Genomic DNA, 24,437 nt, shown 5'->3' with positions numbered 1-24,437 from the left:
TAAGAGGAGAAGAATAACCCGGAGTCCTTACTTCATTCCCTGCGAAAATCCTGGAAAAAGAAACCACAGAAAAGAGAAGATTTAAGGGAGAAGCCTCAAGATATTTTTTTCTTTTACAAACAACATTTTCTCTTGGTTGAAGTAAGCCAAATAAATACAATTTTTCTTTTACTACACCGTCTGTCTGCCTTCTTGTCACAAATTTTTGGTGGCAGCTGTGGGATTCATAACACGCCATGGAAGCAATCATTAAGGCCCTGGTAGACGGACAACAACAACTACAACAGTTGGTGCAGGTACATAGTCACCAAGCCCAGGCTGACCGTCAAGCAATACAGCAAGCACTTCAATTACAGGCCGCCACTCAGGATTCCCTACAGAAAGTTACGGAAGCGGTGGTGACACACAGAGGATCAACGGCTGCTCCTTCTAATGTGCTACAAAAATTCCAACAGGGGGATGACCCCGGATATTTTTTTACAAATTTTGAGTGAGTTGCTAGGAACTCCCAGTGGCCAGCTGAGAAGTGGGGCCACTTCATAGCTCCCTTACTGACTGGGTCAATGCAAGGAGCTTACCAGGCTGCAAATCCGAATGGGGATACTTCCTATGCAGACATCAAGAAAACCATTCTTGAAAGGATGGGAGTGGATGAGGAAGCTTACCGCCAAAAACTCAGAGAAGCCAAACTACGAAACGGAGAGACCCCGAGGCAGCTGTATTATAGGGTTCACGACTTGACGGACAAATGGTTAAAACCCGCTAACTGCACTACTCAAGAAATTGTGGAGAAGGTAAAACTAGAACAATTTATAGATGCCCTCCCAAGTGCCATGCAAAGGTGGGTAAGGCAACACCATCGGCCTACCCTCAAAGAAGCAATTAACATTGCCACGGCCTTCCAAAAAGCAGGAGGGGTAAGAATAATCCCTTTGGAAGGAACCAGGAATCCCCCTCCCAAACCTACAGGAACCATAGAGAGCAGAGCACCCAGAGTGGAACCTAAAACAGGACTTTGGCCTCATACCAGCAGGCAGCCACAATGTTTTGATTGCGGAGAGTGGGGGCCCATTGCCCGGTTCTGCCCAAGAAAACCAAAGGTCGAACCAATGGAAATAGGTTGTACTCAAACCCGGGAGTTCCGAAGACGACGAGAGCCATATATGGTCGAGGTCCGTGTCGATGATGTACCCAGACAAGTTCTACTCGACAGTGGGAGTGAACAGACGGCCATCCGACCAGAAGTAAGTTTGGCGGGCAACAGGGGGAACCGCGTAATTCCTATACAATGTGTACATGGGGATACCAAAACTTACCCTTCCAAACAAGTCAATATAGAAGTAAATGGGGTGAGTACACCTATGGAGGTAGCTATAATGCCACACATACCAGCTCCAGTATTAATAGGGACAGATTTACCTAGCTTTAATGAATGTGTCACGGACTCGGATTGGTTGAAGTCGGCCCCTTTTTTCTCATGGAAATTAAGGAAGGAAGAGAGTGGGGTCCCAAGAAGACAAGGAGGGAAGTAGGGGCAGAGAAGATAAATTGGTTGGAGAAATTTTGTGGGCTGGTAGACTGGGTTCCAGAGGATAAAAGAGTATCATTCAGGAGTGAAACACTAACTGACCCTAGCTTAAGACATGTCAGAGAACAAGCTGGAAACGAGACCAACCCTACAAGAAACTACCCCAGGTTTAAATGGGTAAAAGGACTACTACATAGAATTACCAAGGTACCAAATGAGGCAGAGCTGGAACAGTTATTGGCACCTACCAGCTTCCGACCATCCATAATAGAACTTGCTCATAATAATCCGGCAGGAGGACATATGTCATGTGAGAAGACCCAAAATACGATTCTAAAAAGGTTTTACTGGCCAGGTATATATAGAGAGGTGGGAAAATACTGTGAAGAGTGCCCAGTCTGTCAGAAGACCAGTCCAACGAAACCTCTTCGGGCACCTTTCAGACCAATGCCATTAATCAGGGAACCTTTTTTCCAGATTGGATTGGATATGGTGGGCCCATTGGAACCCAGTAGCCATAGGTACCAATACCTTTTGGTAATAGTAGATTATGCCACAAGATATCCAGAAGCCTTTCCCATGAGGGGAACAAGTGCCGTACAAGTATGCAACCAACTAGTACCTTTTTTTGCCAGAGTGGGGATTCCATCCGAGATAGTGACTGACCAAGGACGGAATTTCACATCAGGGATAATGCGCAGAGTCTGTCAGCAGCTTCAAATCAAACAACTTCGCACCTCAATCTATCACCCCCAAACCGATGGTTTGGTAGAACGCTACAACAAAACAATCAAGCTGATGTTGAAAAAGGAAAGAACTGGGACAGAGCCGTTCCATGGATACTCATGGTGTTAAGAGACACCCCTCAGTCGTCAACAGGGTTTTCCCCATTTGAATTATTATTTGGACACCGGCCGAGAACTGTCTTGGACATTCCCAAAGAAGAATGGGAAGAAGAAGAGGAAGCCACCACCCTGATGGACTATGTAATAGAACTGAGGGATAAACTGGCAGGTCACAGATGGCACAGGAAAAATATTACAACAAGAAGGCCAGAGTTCGGAGCTTTAAGGTAGGAGACAAAGTACTAGTGCTGCTACCCACAAGCCATAATAAGATGTTGGCACAGTGGAGAGGACCTTATACAATAACAGCAGTTTTAGGTCCAGTAAATTATATGGTGGAGCAACCGGATCGCTGAGAGAAAACCCAGAACTACCACATCAATATACTCAAAGAATGGAAAGAACAGAAAATAAGTGCCTCCATCATACAGGTGGCCTCTCTGGAAGAGGAGGAACCAGCGTTCAGTGCGGTCCACTGGGGTTCACAATTAACGACCGAAGAAAAAAAAAGAACTGGAAACACAGCTTAGGCCATTAAGGAATGTATTTTCGTTTTTCCCGGGGAGAACATCTCTAGTTGAACACAAAATAGATACAGAACCAGGGCAAGTTGTGAGGATATGTCCATATCACCTCTCAGAAGCTAACAGATCGGCAGTGCAAACAGAAGTAGAAGAAATGTTGAGGCTAGGGGTGATAGAACCGTTGTGTAGCCATTGGTCATCACCAATTGTACTTGTACCAAAGCCCGACGGAAGCATCCGGTTTTGCATGGACTATAGGAAGCTAAACTCAATATCAACATTCCAAGCTTACCCCATGCCTCGCATCGACGAGCTAATTGAACAGTTGGGTTCCGCCCGGTTCATCAGTACCATAGATTTGACCAAAGGGTATTGGCAAATCCCTTTAAGGACAGAGGATAAAATAAAAACAGCTTTCTCAACACCCTCCGGGCTCTACCAATTTACAGTTCTACCATTTGGGTTGCATGGGGCTCCACCAACGTTTCAAGCATTGATGAACAGAATACTATCTCCACACGGTCATTATAGTTCAGCCTACTTCGATGACATTATAGTCTACAGCCAATCCTGGAAGGAACACTTAACTCATCTAACAGCGGTGCTCAAAGCACTGGATTTAGCCGGCTTAAAGACAAATCCCAAGATAGGAGCCAACCAAACCAGGTATCTAGGGTACATAGTAGGAAATGGAGTTATAAAACCCCAAATGGACAAAGTAGTGGCTATCATGAAACTACCCATGCCTAGCAACAGGAAACAAGTAAGAGCCTTTTTGGGGTTTATTGGTTATTACAGGAGGTTCATCCCTCTATTTTCAGAAATTGCCAGTCCGCTGACAGAAACACTCAAAACAGTGCACAAAGGAGATATTCTAAAAGATCACAAAGCGTTGGAAGCTTTCCAGAAACTCAAAACTATTATATCAACACATCCGGTTCTACGATGTCCAAACTTTCAAGAACCATTTATATTACAGACCGATGCCTCTGGCGTAGGATTGGGGCAGTGATATCACAAGGTGATGCAACAGACTTAAGGCCAGTGGCTTTTATAAGCCGAAAATTATTGCCACATGAATTGGGGTACTCTACCATAGAGAAAGAATGTTTGACGATAAAATGGGCGGTTGAAAACCTTCGATACTACCTGGCTGGCCGACGGTTTACAGTGTACACCGATCACGGTCCTCTTCAGTGGCTGGCCAAACATGAGGATTCAAACCAAAGAGTATTACGATGGTTCCTCACGTTGCAAGAATATTTTTTCCAGACAGTGCACAAACCCTCTGCTTTTCAAGTGATACCAGACTATCTGTCGAGATGTGTTGATCGACCCGAACGGATCGATTTCTCGGGGGGTGTATGTGATAGTCTGGATGAAAACTCTAACATTGAGACACGTGTTCCTGTGTCCATACCAGAACGGGAAACCGACCCATGGGAGAAACCAGTCACAAATATCAAAACTGGATATGAAGAGCCCGTGGGAACTTGGTGGGGTCGAGACATGGTCCCGAGAGTTACGGGGTCAATTACAGCCAAGAACGAGAAACTACATGTAACAAGCTCACCTGAAAGCACAGCCAACCCTTTTGAAAAACACACTCACAAGCTTGTAGCCTCGCAGCCACAAGCAAATGAGCTGAGAAAAACTCGCTCACAGGAGGCCGCCGCATGGCAGGACTCTCGAGTGCCAGCAGCGGCAGCTCAGCGGAGTGAGCCACGCTCACCGGAGGTGACAGCCGCGTGGCAGGAGTCTCGAGCGGCAGCCCAGCCGAGAGAGCCGTACTCCCAGGAGGCGGCCACCGCATGGCAGGATTCTCGAACATCAGCCGCGGCAGCCCAGCTGAGAGAGCCGCGCTCACAGGAGGCGGCCGCCGCACGAACTAAAGAGATTGGAATGCGGTGTTTGTCGGCAACCACACCGAACGTTACCAGTATACAAACAATGCTAATTAGGGACCTAGAAAACAGGGCTACTAAGTCCATATTAAATCTGTATCAGACGGACAGTCAAGTAAAGAAACCCGCACACAATCCCTCTTACCTGGGACACTTGACAGGACACGGCCTAACCGTAGACTCCACCACAGCGACACAAGAGGAAGGGGGCGGGGCTTGGAGGGGTATTTATCACGTTGGCAGTAAAAACGCTCCTGATTGGCTGATACACACGGGGATATATAAACCAATGTCAAAAGATGAAAGGGGTGCTCATTCTTCGTTTCATTGCAGAACCAAGCAGAGGTGGAGAGCGGAGCTGCAGGAGACTTATGGGCATATGAGAACTAAGAGGAGAAGAATAACCCGGAGTCCTTACTTCATTCCCTGCGAAAATCCTGGAAAAAGAAACCACAGAAAAGAGAAGATTTAAGGGAGAAGTCTCAAGATATTTTTTTCTTTTACAAACAACATCTTTTCTTGGTTGATGTAAGCCAAATAAATACATTTTTTCTTTTACTACACCGTCTGTCTGCCTTCTTGTCGCAGGAATATTATTCTTAAGATGTTGCGGATGATAGCTGGTATAATGCAAGCTGTTATTGACATCTGTAGGTTTTCGATAGATGGTGGTGGTGAGCACATTGTTAGCAGGTATAATTTTGACATCTAGAAAGTGTACATTTCTAGCGTAAATTGTATCCTGGGGTTACATCTGTTAAGGTAATTAAGAAAAGGTGGTAATTCTTCTTTGGGTCCTCTCCATCTCCCAAAGATATCGTCGATATACCTTATCCATGTTACCAGCTTATTGGACCAAATGGGATGTTTCAGTATGTGTTCAGATTCAAAGGAAAACATGAAGATATTAGCATAGGCTGGTGCCATTGCCAAGCCCATTGAAGTTCCAGAGATCTGGAGTTAGAATTGCTCATGGTATCTGAAAAAAGTTGTTATAAAGAATCATCTTGGTTAATTCAATTGCACAGATTTTATTGGATCGAAAATATTCTTCCTGTAGTAACAGCCATTCTACAGCCTCTAGAACTTCACTATGAGGTATCGAGGTGTATAGGCTCTGGACGTCTAAGGTGAAAAGTGTCCAGGTGCCGTCAATATGTTTGATATCTTTTAATATGTTCAAAAAGTGTGTAGTGTCTCTCAGTTAAGTTGAGGTTTTTTGCACCAGTGGTTGCAGTAATCTAGCCAGGTATTTGGCTATGGGATCAAAGATGATTTCAGTGGCTGCGACTATTGGTCTAAATGGTGGATTTGCGCAGTTTGTATGTATTTTGGGGAGACCATAGAATACTGCGTTGATAGGTGCTTTGTTGAATAAGAAATCTCTCGTTTTTCCAGTAATCCACTCATCTTGGTTAATTCAATTCCAAAGATTTTATTGGATTGAAAATATTCTTCCTGTAGTAACACCCATTCTACAGCTTCTAGACCTTCACTATGAGGTATGGAGGGGTATAGGCTCTGGATGTCGAAGGTGAAAAGTGTCCAGGTGTCGTCAAAATGTTTGATATATTTTAATATGTTCAAAAAGTGTGTAGTGTCTCTCAGGTAAATTGAGGTTTTTTGTACCAGTGGTTGCAGTAATCTATCCAGGTATTTGGCTATGAGATCAAAGATGCTTTCAGTGGCTGCGACTATTGCTCTAAATGGTGGATTTGTGCAGTTTGTATGTTTGTCTGTATTTTGGGGAGGCCATAGAACACTGGGGTGATGGGTGCTCTAGTTTTTCCAGTAATCCACTCCTGTGAGTGCTTTATTTAGAACTTGATCTATCACCTTTTGGATATTAGTAGTTGGATCATTGTCTAAAGTTATATAAGTGTCTTGGTCCTCCAAAAGTTGTAGCCAACCTTTTTTGTAAAAATCTGAGTCCATGACAACAATGGCACCACCTTTATCTGCTGGTTTAATTTCAATCATTCTGTCTTTAGACAGTTGTTTTAGTAGTTTGTGTTGGTGCTTACCTAGGTTATGGCCTCTTATATCGAAAAACGTTATGGATTTAAGATATATTATCATCTTTGTCTCGAAAAGATTCAAAGCGGAATTCTGGATTGTGGGGTTGAATGTACTTTTAGCTTTCTTTTCGAGAGTGTCGAAGACTAAGGATCTTTCTTGTGTCGGTGGAGTCGAATCGAAAAATAGTTTTAGTCTCATTCATCTTGTCACTTTGGCTATTTTATTATTATCTATCTTCATAACTAAATTACTACCTGTAATCAAGGTGTGCTTGCCATATCTCAATTCAGTTTGTACATATCCCAACTTTGTTGGAGTGGCATTTCTCACTGTCCAGCACCCGACACGCTTACATTTCACGTCACATTTCCAGTATACTAAAGATGTCCTTTTCACGCAAAACAATTATGTGAAGTATCAGAAAGTTTGTTATCCTTGGTACAACAAACCCAAAAGCTGTGTTAAGGCCAACATTTCTGACAGTTTTTCTTAAATTTGTTGCATCGAATGATACTGTAGAAAATTGAAGAATAGTTGATCTCTAGCTCCTGTTGAAGAGATGGATATCTCGAAACGCGTAGAGCTCATTTTATAAATTATTCATTTGTTATTATTTCTCACTATGATGTTTCACAAATATTATTATCCACTTATGAATCTAAGATGTGATTATTCTATTTAGATTACTAAGTAAATAAAACACTGACTCAACACGAATTATGTACCAAATGATCATGCAGAAGTATAATTAACACACTGACTGAAGTCCTCATCAGTAGAATAGGTGTGCATGGGAGGGGAGTGTTCAGATGTTTTGGACACTAATCACTGCTCCTTTTTGTTTTGGCTGGAACCGAGCAAGCCAACACAGTCTAGTAGCACGTCCCATTTCCCGCCCGATAAGCGTTACAAAATTTCTGGCATTCCCCCACAATGTCTGCACTTCCACCATGAATAGCAGCAGTGATCCTTTCCATGTGGTAAATATCTCTAGCTGTGTCCGACCACTCTTTCAGGCTCAGGAGTTCCCTTCTTTTCCAATGTCTTGCAAGGCATGCCCTATCGGCTAACAGCAGAAAGTGGGTCATATGCGGTAGGGAGTGCTATAGACAGGCTATACATGTTTTGAAGGCCCTCCTACACATGAGCTGCCAAAGATGCGCGTCCAGGCCCAGGTCCCTTTCCCACCTCTGCCGCAGTCCCTCCACTGCTTCCCCCTGCTTCCCCCTGGGTTTCTAACAGAGCTCTATAAAGCAACAAAATGAAATATTTCATCTCAGTGTGTCCATCTAGGACCTTCTCTTCAGGTGTGAGATCTCTCTGGATTTTGTCTCTCCAGTGTTCAGCTGTAGAGACCCCTTTCAATCAGAGGTAGAGGAGCACCAACAGCCCCCCGAGACCTAAGCTGGTCTCCAACTCCTGCAGCCCTATGATCCTGCTTCCAAAGTTTGCCAACCCTGGATAGATCCACCTCAAACCACTTCTGGTATCTTTCTTGTTCTGGGATTTTGTCCCGTACCGGGGGGGCCAAAATGTGACTCATCGGGGAGGGCCATGTGGTAATTGCTTGCCCTCCCATGCCCTTGCCCCAAGCCTCTCAATAGACCCCTAGAAGTGGGTGTTCTCTGATTCTCCTCAGGAGCCTCTCCTTGGGACCCATGGCCACTCCCCAACCGAGGCCAGGCGCATGTGGTAGTTTTCAAGGTAGCCCCACTATTTGTCTGGGCCTTCCCGCAGATCTGGTACCATTGCCCTCATTTGTGCCACTCTATAGTATAGCATCAGGTCTGGGAGCCCGACTCCCCCCTTATCTTTGGGTAGTATCAGGGTTCCGTATCCCACCCTCGGTTTGTGGCCTTGCTATAGGAACCTTACCATCCGGGCCTTGGCTTCCCTCAGGAGGGTCGCGGGGCTTGTATCGGCAACATTTGAAAAAAATACAGTATACTCGGGAGAAGGTAAATCTTGAGTGCATTCAGCCTTCCCATCCATAAAATCTGTCCCTTACCCCATCTGGTCACGTCATTAAATAGCGTGTGAAAGAGAGTTGGATAATTTCCATTGCCCAGACTTCACCATGGTCTAACAATGGTAACCTCCAGGTATATGCTCTCTGGTTGGATTTCCAAACCCAAAGGATCTATGTCCCTCCAGTCATCCTCCGCAAAAGGGAACATGACTGAATTTTCCCTGTTCACCTTGAAGCCCGAGAGGGTCCCATACTCTTCAATTACTTCTAGGGCCGCGGTAATTTGAGCTCAGTGGGTTTACTAGGTGCAGCATAAGGTCATCTGCGTAGAGCCCCACCTTGAATTCCCTCTCCCCACCTTGATTCCTTCTACTTGGGGGGCCTACCGCAGTTGTTCAGCCAGCGGTTCCATGGATAAAGCAAATAAGAGTGGCGAGAGGGGGCATATCTGCTGTGTGCCCCACCTTACTGCGAGGGCCCTCGACAGCCCTCTATTAGCTACTACCCCTGCAGTATGGGCTGTGTACATCACCTGTATTCCCTTCAGGACCCTTTCTCCAAACCCATATTTACGCATGACTTCATAGGGGAAGCCCCAGTCGACCCTGTCGAATGCTTTCTCACCATCTAGGGTGACCAATACCGGATTGCCCTCCTCCCTCGCTGCAATCTCCATCAAGTGGAGCATTTTGCGCACTGTGTTGGCTTCCTGTCTGCCCCAGATTAACCCTACTTGGTCCGAGTTTTGGCATAACCCCCTCCATCCTTGTGGTCAGCAGCCTGGTGAAGATTTTAGCGTCCACGTTGAAAAGGGATATGGGCCGATATGAGTTACAGGACTTGGGGTCTCTCCCCGCCTTGGGTATAACCGCTATGAGTGCTCTTTAAAAAGATGTAGGTGCTCTACCCGTGGTTAGGATGTGATTGACAAAGCCTGGCCATTTGCTGGGCTACTGTGCCTGAGAACACCTTGTAAAACCCATCCGTTTACCCATCGTCGCCAGGGGCCTTCCCCAGTTTTTGCCCATTAATCACCCTGAGCACATCCACCTGGGTAACCCATGTCTCCAGGTCCTCGACTTCACTTTGACTCAGTGTCTGCAGGTGCATACCTCCAAGATACCTTTCCTGCTCCCCTTCCTCAACCTTGGTTTCTGCCCCGTACAACTGTTCATAGAACAAGGCAAATTCTTGCAAGATTTCTCTTGTGGTGGACCGCAGGGACCCCCCTAGTCCTTACCCAAGTCAACCACCGTTCAGCTCTCTGTACCCCTAGCTTGGCTGCCAACAGTGCATCTGCTTTGTCCCCTTTATCATAATATTGCTGTCTGAGGGACTGCAGCCCTAAAACAACCTTTCCCACTTCTAATTCCTTCATCTCCCTCTGTTTTTCCGTTGCTAGTTGTGTTTTATCCTTGTCCTTCATCTCCCTGCCCAGCTCCCCAGTTTCCAAATCCCAGATCTCCAATGTGAGCTCATCTGCTCTGCGGGTCCTTACCCTTTTCTTGGCAGCTCCTTCTCGTATCAGGAGACCTCTCCATGTGGCCTTACCTGCCTCTCAAATGTTCTGAGTTCAACCTCCCCATTGTCATTGAGGCTAAAATATTCCCCTATCGCTGCTTTCATTTCCTCTGCAAAGGCAGTTTCTTTTATTAGCATGGAATTGCAGCGCCAGAGAGATTCTCTTGTTCTGAGGCCCCTCAATGAGATGTCCATGCCAACCAAGTCGTGGTCAGTCCAGCTAATGGGGGTTAGCTCGCTTGTTATGACCCTTTGCCAGTGTAGGTGTTGTATGAAGCAATAGTCGATTCTTGTTCTTGACCCGTGGGATGGGGAGAAAAAGGTATATTCCCTGGCTGCTGGGTGGAGCTCCCTACGTACATCGACCAGGCCATGGTCATTCATCTCAGGAAGCCCTCACCATCCTGTGCTCCCCCCACCCTGGCTTGCCCACCCCACCACTATGATCCATACCTCTGTGGGCCCACATGTTGAAGTCACCTCCCAGTAGCAATAGACCCACTGCTGTGCTGAGTATGTCACCCATGGCCTCTTGAAGGAACTGGAACTGACCCGTATTGGGGCAAAATACTGTAGTCAATGTCACCTGTACTCCCTCCAGGGTCCCAGAGACCACCAAAACTCTCCCATCCGCCTTCCTGCAGACCTTTGGTTCTCCCAGCCTGATTTTAGGACCCAGGATGATGCCCACTGCACCCATCTTGGTAGGTCCCGTGGCCCAGAAGACCTGCCCAGTCTGAGCCCCTGGTACTTGCCTTTCCTCCCCCCTCACCAGCCTTGTCTCCTGAACCATTAGAATATCCAGTTGTCTGTTGCGAAACTCCCTACCCACCAGGAATCGCTTGTGGGTGAATTCAGGCCTTTAACATTCAGAGTCCCTACCCTAAGTGCATCGGCTCAGCCTCCACTATCAATGTGTGCCATTCTGGATTTCAGTAAAAATGTCCCGACTCCTCTCTTCTCTCTAACGTGTGGTGACTCAACTACTCAAAAACTGTTCCCCAACCATCCCTTCACAACTCCCTCCCCTCCCCCCTATGCCCCTGAAACTTCCATTGGGATCGTGAGCCCATAACTGGGAGCCCTTGTAGCCCACCCATCGGCCTTACCCCTCCCACCCCTGTCCCCCTTCCCACCGTGCCCCCCTCCCTTCCCCCTGACTGAGGGACCACATCCTTCCTTCTGAGACACCCACCTTGTGATGGGCTACCAAGAGCGACTAGGGCCTCGCCGTCCGTCTCACTTCACACGTCCCTTCCCCCCGGTTTCCCCCAGCCAGTTTCAAGTCATGCCAGGGATCATGGTTTTGCTGGCGGTAGAGTGTTAAGCTTCTTGTATTTCCTGCCCCCAGGCATCCTCTTCTTAGTGCGTAGGGAGCTCTCCTGTCTCTGCTCCCCCCAAACTCCCCAGCGTTCTCCCTTGGGCTTTCGTTTGAGATCTCTTCCTTCAAGACATGCAAAACCTGCTGCGATTCCTGTTCACTGGTTACCTGGCAGTCCGCTTCTCCCCTCTCAAAAGACAATCTGCCCTTAACCGTCATCCACTGAATCAGGGAACAACAGTCTCTCCACCAGGAGTGGGTGAGGTCTGATAAGTCCTGGAAGACCTTGACTGTGTCTCCTTCAAATTGAACACTGCCAAGTTGCTTGGCCCTTTCTAAAACCTGCATTTTCTCTCTGTACCTGAGGAAGCGGACCACTATTGACCTCAGGCCTCTGCCTCCTCCTCCTCCTCCTCTGTGGGCCCTTTCGAGCTGGACTTCTTTTCCACCATCTCCCAGGAAGAGAGTATTAATTAGGTATTGATCCGTCCTCCTAACGTCCGCCGCCGTCTCTCCCTTCTGTTCCTTCACCCTGATATTGCGCATGTTGTTTCATCGCTCCCTATTCTCGAGGTCATCTAATTTCAGCAAAGTGTCCGCCTCAAGGGACTCGAGGTCGGTGAGCCTCGTATTTCATGTCCAACAGGTCCACCTGTAGGTGGTTATTCTCCATTCCTTCCATCTTGTCCTCCAATTTGTCTACCCTACCCTTAAGATCACAGATAAAGGCTTGGATATCTGTTTGGATGGCCTTGATCTCCTGCAGAATGTCTTTCAGGTCATCCCTGGTTAGGGCCGGTGCTCCACCACCCTCCGCCATTTTATCTTCTGTTATCGCAGCATCCCAGGCGTTCCCCTCTGACTGCCTCCGAAAGCGCTGCAGGGATGCAATCCCAGCCAACCCACTCCTCTTCTGTGGAGTCGGGTTCAAGGTCCTCTCCAGCTGGCCCAGGTATCACAACTCCCCCTCAGGTCTGTCTGGGACCTGATGGACCACCCTTATGTTTCCCCTACCTTTCTAGCACTCTGAACTGATGGTGTCTGCCTGCTCTGGCCCCCAACTCCCACTCAGGCTCACTTTTCAAGACAGGCCCTGCGGGCCCTCATGTCAACGCTTGCTTCTTTACTTCCTTCACTTATTAGGGGGGGGGCTGGCTCCTATAATGTAATTTCCCCAACCTCCGGGTCTGCTATGGGGCTACTGCTCCTTCTAGGGGTGGGGTGGCCAGGCCCTGCTGGGCTAGCCCTCTGTTGTGTTGGCTGCCTCTCAATGTGACTGTTCGTGAGGGGTGGGAGAGGGGCTGCAGGAATGCCCCCCTGTCCCGTTGGCCACCTCTAAATGGGACTGTGCACTAGAGGTGGAAGGGGGCTGCTGTTACTCACGGGCCGCTGGGCTGTCGGAATGATCTGGGCCAGGAGGAGCCCCTCTCTCCGCTCTGCTTATCCTCTGAGGCCTTCGCCCACTCCTAGAGTCCTCCCCGTTGGTTCCAAGCGACCATCTTGGTTCATGCCGCCTGGTGGTCTCCCTGTATACCTCTGTTCTGTCTCTGATATGTGGGTCTATCAGTACAATGAGGATGTGTCCTCCTAGTTGGTCTCTTCCTCGTCCCAGTACTAAGGTGTTGTGTCTGCGGGATAGTTTGGAAGGAGGAAAAGGGTTGACAATATCCCACTAAGGCTTTAGGGATAGAGGGCTCATTGTGAAAATGGAAAGGGGGATACCATGTCTCACCTAAGGACATCCTCTCCCCACTCCCCAGGTTCCCTCCACCTAGGTGATCCTCCCTCGCATATCCACCCCCAGGGTCGGGATCCAAAAGAGATGGCCTTTCCCTGGCCACCAGAGAGGAGGATCCTGGGGGCTCCTGGGGGAAAAGAAGTGAGTACACCCTCAGGTTCCTCACACATCCCTCTACAGACCCATAAAAAACAGTTTTCACAGTGAGCCAACCTGAAAGTGCCAGGCCAGGACATATGCTTTATGAGATTCCACTAAAATTTTATTTCTAGGGGGGCATTATCCGACAATAACCTTTCAAAGTACTACGATTATGTGTTCTGTATGGCCATGAGATAGGGTGCGAGGGGGCGACTCAACCCTCAATATGTGATATGGGACCTAGGGACTGGATGGGGAGTATCCTCTGTACCCCACAAAAGAGGAGCCTGGGGCAGGGGACTGCCATATTAGATCTCCTCTTGCTACTGGCCCTTTAAATGATTCCACACAGGCAGCAGTGACATCCACTGCGACCTGCGTCTATGTGGACCTGAAGGAATTTTGCACTGATAATGAAAATGTGTGGATTACCAACACTAGTTTCTGATCTAACTTCTTTACTGTTGGCCCTGCTTCGAAAACTGTGTGTGCATTTCACTGTGAATGTGCACGACAGAGAGTTTCAAGAAGCAGATTTACCTATTAGAGGCCCGGACTGAGAAGTGGTGCGCCTGTTAAGAAATGTATTAAATACACCTGAACTCTTAACCCATTGCCAAAAGCCCAACCTAGGGGGACAGAACAAGTCACAATAAAAGCTGGGGCAAAACTACAGTGGCTGTGGCTCACTGAAGAAGAATGCTTGGAGAAGGGGAGCTGCAGAGACAGCTGACTGTGCAAGACGATGTAGAAGAGCAGAGCGAGCTGAAGGTGCAGGAGGAGCTGCTGGGCAGAGAGCTTAAGGTGCAGGAGAGGTGCCTTGAGAGCTGAAGGTGAGCGAGGGTGTGGGGGAGCAGAGAAATCTGAGAAATCTGAGATTACAGAAGAGGTTGTAGGAGAACATCAAGGAGAAGGGGAATGTACAGAAGAGGATAGAGGAGGAGGTCCTCAAGGTGGAAGATAGGGTGTAGATGGGGTTGGAGGAGGCGGTCAACACAGAGGAGGGGGAAGAACATAAGAGGTTAAACAAGGAGCAAATAAGGGGGGAAGGGAGAGTACCAAATAGGTTGGATGAGGACAACAGCAAGGATAAGGGGAGAGATAGAATATCTGGAGGAAGGAAGGCCAGTAGTTGGAGGATTAAAGAAGAACCAAAGTTGTGGCAGAAGGGCAGTGGAAGTGCCCAGGAGGCACAGAACAAATAAAAGTCAGGCAGTAGGCCTGTTGCTGAGAGGAGAATTGAGTTTGTGGTCGAATGACAAGGAGGTCAACTGACAGATAGCATGAGGTCTAGAGGATAGGCCTAAGGGAGGGTCCCCAGGCACAAGTGAGTGGCGGTTCATTGAGAAGGAAAGTAATGAGGGTTTGGAATTATTATCTAGCCCAGAGGGAAGGAAGCAGAGTACGGCCTAACCAGATGCCTAGAAACTCTCCTGGCTTACTCTACTGCTGGGAAATACTGTGGACTTTACCTGCAACAAGTCTTGGAACTTTCTCAGGATTGTTTACTTTACTTGAGAGATACTCCCCAACCCATGGCTGCAAGGAGATGCCCACCTTTGATCAGGCCATCGCCCACCCAAGAAGAGTTATACCTAATAAATCATGAGTAACATTGAGGAGAAACCCAGAAAGATAGCCTTTTTCTATCTCAGTTACATATGGCAAGAAGATAACACATGACCTGGCGGCCCGCTGTCAGAAAGGGAGTTTACTGAGGTACTCGAGGAACCTGGCAAGCCTTAATGTGCAGACCCGGCACCACCCAGAGGGAGCCTGGGAGAGTCTTTTTGTTTTCTTTAAAGCCATCCTACCCCGAGACTTGACTGAGCCCTACAGAATGGAGTTGCCAAGAGGATGTATCCCTGATGGTGTTAGTTTATCTGTTTGCTAATCTTTTTTTAACTCTTAAGAGAAATTGTTTGTCATGCCTTGGAGGGTACAGGGGTTAGGGGTGCATTCTGGTTCCCAGTTTACATCACCTATCCACACTAAAGCCTTGATGAACAGAAACATGTCGAGACATCTCTCTGGACTATAAACAGAGATCTAAATCTTTTACACACTTATTCTAACAGAATTGGGTACTATACTATTTGCTTTACAAGTACCCTATGTGGTTGTTTTTTTCTGTGACACCGTTTTAACTTGCTATTCAAGCTTGATACGTATTCCTTGTTGTTGTTTTACATATTGGATGTCAAGTTTTGTACTGTGGACCCCTTTTATGTTTTAATCATTATGCTTCTTTATTAAAATTTGATATGCACTTTTTATCCCGATTGGTCCCCCATTTGAATTACTTTGAGTATTTATGTTTTGTATCTCTAGCATCTGCACTATAGCTTTGTCTTCATATATACTGATGATTATCCTCCCGGATATAGACAGAGTATACACTGCTAACCTCTTTTAGTCAGTAGTATACCGGGTTTCCTCTCCTTATAAGTAGGCCATGACTGACACAATGGTAGCTTTTTTGGATTATTTATCATTGTCCATCTATGCAGGGAATTGGTATTTGCCTCCTCAATCGAGAAGTGTCATTTATGTTATTTTGAAGCTTTCATCTTTACCTCATATTGATATCGATTTGTCTATCTCCTTGTTCAGTAGCAGACCAGGAGGGCTTCCCCCTAGATTGTGATGATGTTTATGACCAAGGAGAGGACACGGATGGCGTTTACCTGATTTATCCATCTGGACCTGGAACTCCTGTCCCTGTCTACTGTGACATGACCACTGATGGCGGGAAATGGACGGTAAGTCTTTCATTGTGGCTTGTACTGGAATTGGTGCTCAGAATGATTGGCCATCAAGACAATTTCTCCCAAAGATCCATTTGAATTTTTCAGTATTCATTCATGTTTATTTCTAGAAACAAACTAGGGTCATATAAGCTGTAAAGAGGGAGACTCTGCGTGGCACCACACTTACGTAGCTCTGTTTGTACCACATTAGGAAGTGTGCATGTGCCATTCCACCTGTTCCATGTCACCCCGCACACAGATCAGGAGCAAAGTTCACAGAGTCAGGGCAACATAACGCAGAGAGAAATTTCTTATCTTTGACTTATAATCTTTTTTGGGATATTGGAGGTGGCATGAACGGATCTCCAATTCAGCACTTAGATGAAGGCCTTGAAGTTCATTTAGAGAATTTCATGTGCAAGTTACAAACCAAGTAAACTTCAGAGGACAAATCCATGCCAACAAATTGCCGAAATCGTCGACATCGTCCTCATTTCAATAACAGCGTATCATTTCCAAGAGAAACAATTTATTCCATTGTATCTACTCTGAAAATGCATCAATCTTATTCTGACTAATGTTCAAATCAATTCACCTTAATTTGAATGTTTCCTCTCTCTCTCTTGTTCTCTTTAATGTCTTTAATTTTGCAATTAATTCTCTATTAATGTTGTGTTAATTGTGGCCTTATTTGTCATTTTATGCTTCTGGAATTTGACCTCCACTGTGACAAACACTTTTTACCTGTGGCAAGTGGAAGGAACTTATTTGGTGCTAGACAGCCATGGGTACGGGTCTCGGGTAAGCCTGCATCTAGTTAGACTACAAAGAGTGGCCTCAGCCTGGTGTGAGAGTGCTTGGATTCCAAAAGGGGGGATTTTGTTTTGAAGATTTGTGCTGTTTGCTATTTGGTCTTGTGCCCATACTTTTAACTTGTAAACCCGAAACCTTATCTTCCGGGTCCAGTTGTTTGTGCTCTCAAAGAGGTCCCTGTGATATGAAGTGGAATGTACAAATACTGTGATGGAAGTATGCCCAGGGCATACGTTGAAAGTGACCCATGCTGTGCATACAGCCCACGTGTCCAAGAGAGCTACACTCAAATTGATAGGGTGGGACCCGTACAGCAATTCTAAGGTGGACATTCCTGCAAATGGCTGGCTTTGGTTTCTACTTGACTGAGATTGGGGCTCCCGGTAGGGATCTATTGATGCATCACCCCTAGATCCAGCCTGCTGGTCAGGTTTGGGATAGACATAGGGTACAGTGTTATTGACCAAGATTACTGGGAACAGTTAAAGTCTCCCTCTTCAATCATGTATCTGAGAACTTTCTGGTGAAAGAGGAGGATTCTGTTGCCCAACTCATTTGTGAACTGTCCCTCACCAAGCCCTGAGCTGGAGGAGACATGTGGAGAGTCACCCCTGGCTCCTCATATCCATCCGGGGAGGCCAACGAGGTGCCCACTCACTCATAGCACGCTCTTCCCAGAGAATCTGAAAGTGCCACCTCTAGGAAAGAGTATTCTTTTGCTCGACCCAGCAAAACTTTCTTAAGGCTTTACTTTACTTATACAAATGTATATAGCGCCCACAGGCATCAAAGCGCAAACATAAACACAGATAACAACAAAGAACTCATAGGACAAAACCAGCAAAGAGCATCGTCGGGAGAGGGTGGAGGCATCTCAAGCAAAGAGCAGTCTTCAGTCTTTTTCCAAACACAGAGAAACTCTGCTCCGTGTGTAGATTGGCTGGAAGCAGATCCCATGCCCTAGCAGCATGCCCACTGAATGAGCGACCACCGGCTCTAGTCCATTTGGCTCTGGGACAAATCAGTCTGAAGGTTCCGGCTGACCTAGTTGTACAAGAGACTTGTTGCTGATTTACGCACTCTTTTAGATAGCGAGGGGCTAGACCAAAAACACACTTGTGTATCAATGTGTTCAGTTTAAACATAATTCTGGCAGAAATTGGGAGCCAGAGAAGATCCTTCCTGTAGCTCAAAATATGTTCTCTTTTGGGGACAATACTTACAATGCGAACAGAATCATTCTGTAAAACCTGAAGCCTATGTAAATTCTTCTGATGGCACCACAGAGAAGAGCATTACTGTAGTCCTATCTAGGCATGATTACTGCTCTCGTAAGGGTTTCCACATTTTTGGAAGAACCATAAGGCTTCACTAGCCTCAGTAACCACAGGTGAAATTGATATTTCTTGATAACGCTATCCACCTGAGTATCAGCTCCCAGGGATGCTTTAAAAAAAAAAGACACCAAAGCCCTGATTCACAGCGCATTTTTCAATGGGGGTTTGCCATTATAAAAATCTTCTGTGAATTATCCCACACGTGTTTTCACCTTTTCTTGCACCCTAATCTCATGTTCCTCGATATTAAAGCTCTAGAAATGAGGGCCTAACTTTGTTTGAGCCTGGGGGGAGCCAAAGATCAGAAACTCCGTCTTTGAGCTATTTAAACATAGCCAGTTAGTGGGTATCCAATTCTTAATCACATTATGAACCTTCTGGACTTTGTCTAAATCTAGCAAGTAGTTACCTGTCAGTTCTATAAGGAGCTGAGTGTCGTCTGCATAATTCATAAATGCAAGCCCAGAGTCTTACAATAGTTCACATAGAGGGCGAATATATACATTAAATGGGGAGGGAGACAAGCATGCGCCCTGTGGTATGCCGCACATGATGCTGGACTGCAGAGATGATGCTTTGTCCATGACCACACGGGACATGTGGTCACCTAAAAAATATTTGAACCATGTGGTGGTCTTACTAGAGCATGCAGTAATGGTCTTTAAGACTGATAGGAATCTATTGTGGTCCACCAGGTCAAAAGCAGAGGATAGGTCCAGAAGCACAAGAAGGTCGGATTTGCCTCTATCAACGATATCCAGCATTTGTGACAGAAGGTCAACCAGTGCACTTTTGGTGTAGTGATTGGCGCAAAATCCAGATTGCCTGGAATGTAGAATATTAGACCCTTCAAGATATTTTTTTAATTGACCAGTGGCCACTCTGTGTATGATTTTCAGCAAAAAAGGAATATTGGTAATCAGTCTAAGGTTCCCAATATTAGACGCGTCTGCACCTAACCTCTTTATCAATGGAGGAAGGAGGCATTAACAAAACCGGTAAAAAGGTACAAAGATACTGGAATCGTCTAAAACAAACTTGGTGGAGATAATATCATTAGGCACAATGAAGGCCAAATCTTATTTAGTACCACCTCCATCTCCTCACCGGAAATAGGTTTGAAATTAAACATATCACCTGTTTCAGGAAGAGGTTCTAAAACTAGGACAGATGTGGGACAGGAGACATCAGGAGGGAAATTATCAAATATTGTAACCTAGCAAAATTGATGTTATCAACAAATGCCTCTTGAATGTTCTGGCACTCATTGGTCATTACGAGGTTGGAGGTAGCCATGGTGCTACCAGCACCATGGCTACCCCCTTACTGCATTCCGGGTCCGGGTTCCCGAAATAGGGACTTACCGGGTCATTCCAACCTTGAAGGACCCAGTATGTCCCTATTCCGGGAACCATTCCCCATTCCCATTCGAGCTCCCAATTTTTTGGGACCTCGGAATAGGGTGGTAAAAGATTAACGGCATCGGTGTCCTTACCGGTGCGGTAATCCCTTACCTCCAACCTCGTAATGACCCCCATTGTCTGTACAGCAAACCGGATTGGGTTGTAAATTGGGGTTTTCGAAATATTTGAAAATGGAGAAAAGTTTCTTGGTACAGTTGGCAGCTTTCTCTATTTCATTATTGAAAAAGTTTTTGCTAGCGTCAACAATTTGTTGTTTGCATACTTTTTTCCAGGTGTTTCCAAGCCTGTAAGTTCCTTATTGAGTTGTCTTTACACCATACTCGTTCAACGCGTCTCTTTTCTTGTTTTAGGCCGGCTAACGTGGGGGTAAACCAAGACTTAGGTATATAGGCATTTTTAATCTCAATTGATTTCAAAGGTGCTACTTGCTCTAGAAATAAACTCAGGCGGTCATTATAAAGTGTGGCCAGTCAAGTGGGGGAGTCTGAATCCAGTGTGTCCGCCATGATACTGTCAAGATAAAAACATAGGTTGCCAAGAATTATTTTCTTCAAATTCCAAGTAACAACACTCTTAGAGACTTTAACCCTTGGGGCAGGTTTCCCGGGCAGGTGTATCTTAAAACTAATGAGCAAATGGTCTGACTAAACACAGGGAGTAATATACCAAGAATCGAGATGTACGTTTCTAGACACAACCTAGTCTAGGATGTTGCCCAAAGTATGGGTGGGAGCATTATTATGGATTGTCATGCCATTGTATTTGAGCTGGTGTTCCAGAGTTAGTGCTTCGGAATCTTCCGAGTTATTCCATCATCTATTAAAACCACCTAAAACCAAACTGGACCAATTAGGCTTGTCAAGAGAAGTTGGGCTATTCATAATTGTTTCAGTGAAATCAGGTGTGTCCTTTAGAGGGGGATAGATTAAGATAAAATCAGTGCATGTGTTTGCTGAGGGAGTAATCTTCAAATGTAACACATCAAAATCCTCACAGTCAATTGGGGAGTCAAAAAATTACATTCTTCGCGAGCAATAAAAGCAACACCTCCACCGCATCCTGTAGGACGGTTTTTGACATAAAATATGTAGCCAACATGGGTTACAAGATCAATAACTGGGCCACTCGAGTCCTTCAACCAAGTTTCTGTCAGGCACATAAGGTCAACCTTATTGTCAACAATATAGTCATGTATATCTATTGCATGTCTATTTGCAGATCGAGGGTTGAGTAAGGACACAGTAATGACATGTGCTTGGGTAGTCTGGACAGGTAGGCTGTCAGAGCCTTCATAACTTGTCACAGCTAGACATTTGACACAACCATCCCTCCTGAAGAAGGTCATACACAAGTAGGTCCATATTTGGCAGATTAAACTGGGCTTTTCTAGAGGGTCAAAATTATTGTAAAAGGATACAAACAGACCCCCTACCAACCTCTAGTCACTACCCAGTTTTGATGCGTGCTCCTATACCTGGCCCATTCCCATCTCTTCACAGGGCACCAAGGGATCATGAAAATACCAAAATATGTTCAGAGTAGGTTTGTTCTGGTAATACACCAAGACAACAAAAGATTCAGAAATCCTGCTCAGAATGTCTGAAACCCTCCCACTGCAATGTGGGCAAAAGCCCCCCTCCAACTTTACTGATTACTGACGTACCATCTCCAGGATAGGGATGGATGTGATGGGTAACCTTATCCCAAAGAGTCATGAATGGGAAACTTTATATTCTAGTCATCCTTGACTATGCCATCCAGTATCCAGAGTATTTCACATGGGAAGTAACAGAGCGCAGACCATGATCAAACATTTGATATCCTCATTCTCTCGTGTAGGTTTTCCTAAAAAGATCCTTAATGACCAGGGATCTCCTTTCATGTCTCAAGTCATGACCTAGCTGAAAGGTTTGTTGCAGGTGGAGAACTTTCACACCACCATTTACCACCCTCAATTCAATAGCTTTTCACATGAAAGAGAGTCCTTTTGAGCCAAGACACATATTCCACAACTCCACCTAGTAGCCATTGCTGGAAGTTCACCTCCATTTCTGAGCCACATCATCAAGGCATTGTGGGTATGCAAATGAGTCCCTTTTCTCCAGGAAATTGTCTTTGTCTTAGAGGGCAGTGCTACTTTATATATAGCTTAATCAACCCCCACCCCCAAGTCAGACATTTTGCAAGGCTATCAGGACAACCACATACCTGGTTTCAGCCTTCTTAGGGATCATCAGTGCTGTATAGTCATGACGTGTCAGCTGCCATTCGCATGCTAAATTGTGGCACAAGTTAAGATTTAACAAAATTGTGGATTTAACATACTTCAAGCCCCTACTACTTTCTTCTTTTTTCAAGTTTACCTAGATGACATGTTGTTGTTCTCATCTACCCTGAAAGGGCAAGAAGTGCATGTTCTGAAGGATTATCCCATCTTCATCAAAATCATGTGTACGCCAAAGCAAAGAAATGCAATTTTCATGAACCCCCAAGCCATGTTTTTGAGCTATGTCGTGAGCAGAAACATTTACAAAAAAGGTCAAGGCTGTCCTGTCACCCAAATCGTCTAACTTCCCTCCTCAACCGAACCTATGCTCACTTGAGCATGGAAGCATGTTGCTAAGGTCTATATGTGAGCTAGCTGTTGATTGACCTCCTCGCTGTCCTATCATGAGCGTGTTTCCCCTCTCACTTGTCCCATATAACAGTTCAATTGCCGTTGCCGTACTGTCAGACTTTCACTAGCCCTGAATCTGAAGGGAAGATCCCACCCTCTTTTTGGACTTGTGTCTTGGTTTATCTCTTCTATTCCAACTATGGCCACTCCTGCCTGCCCGGTCTTCTCCTTACTTCTTCCGGCACTCTGTCTCTTTTCCCTCTCTCTTTCTTCATCTACTCCCCCTCTGTTGTTCTATCCCTACCTTTCAAAGGTTCTCCTCCAATCTCCTCTCCCCATCCTCCTGATTTACGATCGTCCCTCCTCCTTTGCTTTTCGAACTCCTTCTTGCATCTCAACACATCTAACCTTTTTGCCTCTTTGCCCTTATACTTGATGTTCACCTTCCCCAACCTTTCATCTATCCTCTCTTCCTCATCCTCCAGTTCACTCTATACATCACCTTCCGCTGCTCCGTCACCTCCCTCTGCACCTATAACTCTCTCTGTATTTCCTCTTCCTCCTACATCACCAGACCTTTCAACACCTTTGGCTCCTCCTGTACCACCACATCTTTCAACACCTCCACCTCCTCCTGCACTTTTAGCTTCTCCTGCACCTTCTACTCACTATGCACCTCTCGCTACTACTAAACTCCAACGCCTAACACAGTTTACCCAATTCTCTCAGGGTTTTATACTTCCTTGTTCCCTCCCCATTCGCCTGGTCATCCCCAAGGATCTGAAGCTGAGACCCCTGATCGTTAGGCCTTTGGGATTGTTGAGTGCTTAGGAAGTCTTTCTGCATGCCTGTACCTTATTAAGCATGGTGTGATTCGCTCCCATCATGGACCAAGCATTCAAAACTGCACGTGCAAGATGGAGAGATGTGGCTGGGCTCCACGCTTGAAGCCAGTGTCTCTCCGTCACCCCCTCGCATTCCCTTCCCTGCTTTCCGACATCACAATTAGTGTTCTATGTGAAACTTCTGAATGCCCAACTCTCCAATCACCCTGGGCACCAATAAGGGTTGTGTAAGCTGCATCTATATACTTGGGGATACTTCCTGCATGTATATGACACTGCAGATGCTGCCTCCAAGAGTCAGCAGATCCCTGAGTATACATCTGAAAGCTACTTTCACCGGGCCAATAAGTGGAGTGTTGGCAATATGATGATCCCCTGCCAGTCCATACCCAAGCTGTGCTGGGACACCGGGGATGCACCCTATCATTTAGTAGGGCACAGTCATGGCAAGGCAGGGGACATCATCACTGGCTTTACTGAATTAAATCAAGGTGGGAAGAAGACAAATAGAGGTGGGAAGAGAATTCCAAACCCATGGGGCCACATCAGCGAATGCTCGGGCGGGCATATGGCTATTTAGAGGGATAATGTATAAACTTCATATGGTCCTCAAACCTCCCGATATCTGCAGTTGTTGGTCAGCCAGTTGGGTTTAGCCATCACCACAGCTTTCAAATAATACATCAGATCTTGAACAATGTGTGCATGTGAAGGTATAACCAGTGAAGCCAACTTATTTCTTCCATCTGGCCAGTTCCATCTCAGCGTATGCTGTTTCTGGGATCATCGGAAGGATTCAAGCATGGCAGACCTGTTGATTTCTTATGTGCACTTGTACTTTTGTGTAGTTCGTAAGATTATTGCTTCAAAAGGTATACCACTCTTATAGTAAATAGGATTTCCCACGTATACCAAATGTGATTAGTACTTCCTGCAAATACAATTATTGAAAGGTAATCTAACGCATGAAATCTACAGGTGTTAGGTCCCAATAAATGTCATTGTTTTCTACATCCTTGGAAATGTTCTGATCGCATCATTTAAAAAAAACGTCTGCTTGCTAGTAATGTATTATTTATGAGGCACTATGATGAGAACAGCAGTTAGGCCCAGGAGGGAGACTAACCGGGTTTGACAGGAG

General features: G+C 45.9%; 1 protein-coding gene across 3 annotated transcripts in view; it reads left to right on the top strand.

Moving 5' to 3' along the window:
• LOC138580907 (microfibril-associated glycoprotein 4-like) overlaps positions 1-24,437 on the top strand; it is a 427,453-nt gene that overhangs the window by 361,805 nt on the left and 41,211 nt on the right. For 2 of the 3 annotated variants that reach the window (XM_069651831.1, XM_069651830.1), the window contains one exon: positions 16,124-16,272. In XM_069651831.1, coding sequence (XP_069507932.1) covers positions 16,124-16,272 — 149 coding nt within the window. The remainder of the gene's footprint in view (positions 1-16,123; positions 16,273-24,437) is intronic. The other variant, XM_069651832.1, reaches the window with a different exon arrangement.

The sequence above is a fragment of the Ambystoma mexicanum genome, chromosome 3p (genome assembly GCF_040938575.1).
Source record: "Ambystoma mexicanum isolate Mex_15411 chromosome 3p, UKY_AmexF1_1, whole genome shotgun sequence".
NCBI classification, from domain to species: Eukaryota; Metazoa; Chordata; class Amphibia; order Caudata; family Ambystomatidae; genus Ambystoma; species Ambystoma mexicanum.
Note: the sequence above shows the minus strand (reverse complement) of the source record. Positions and strands in the feature narration are given on the sequence as shown.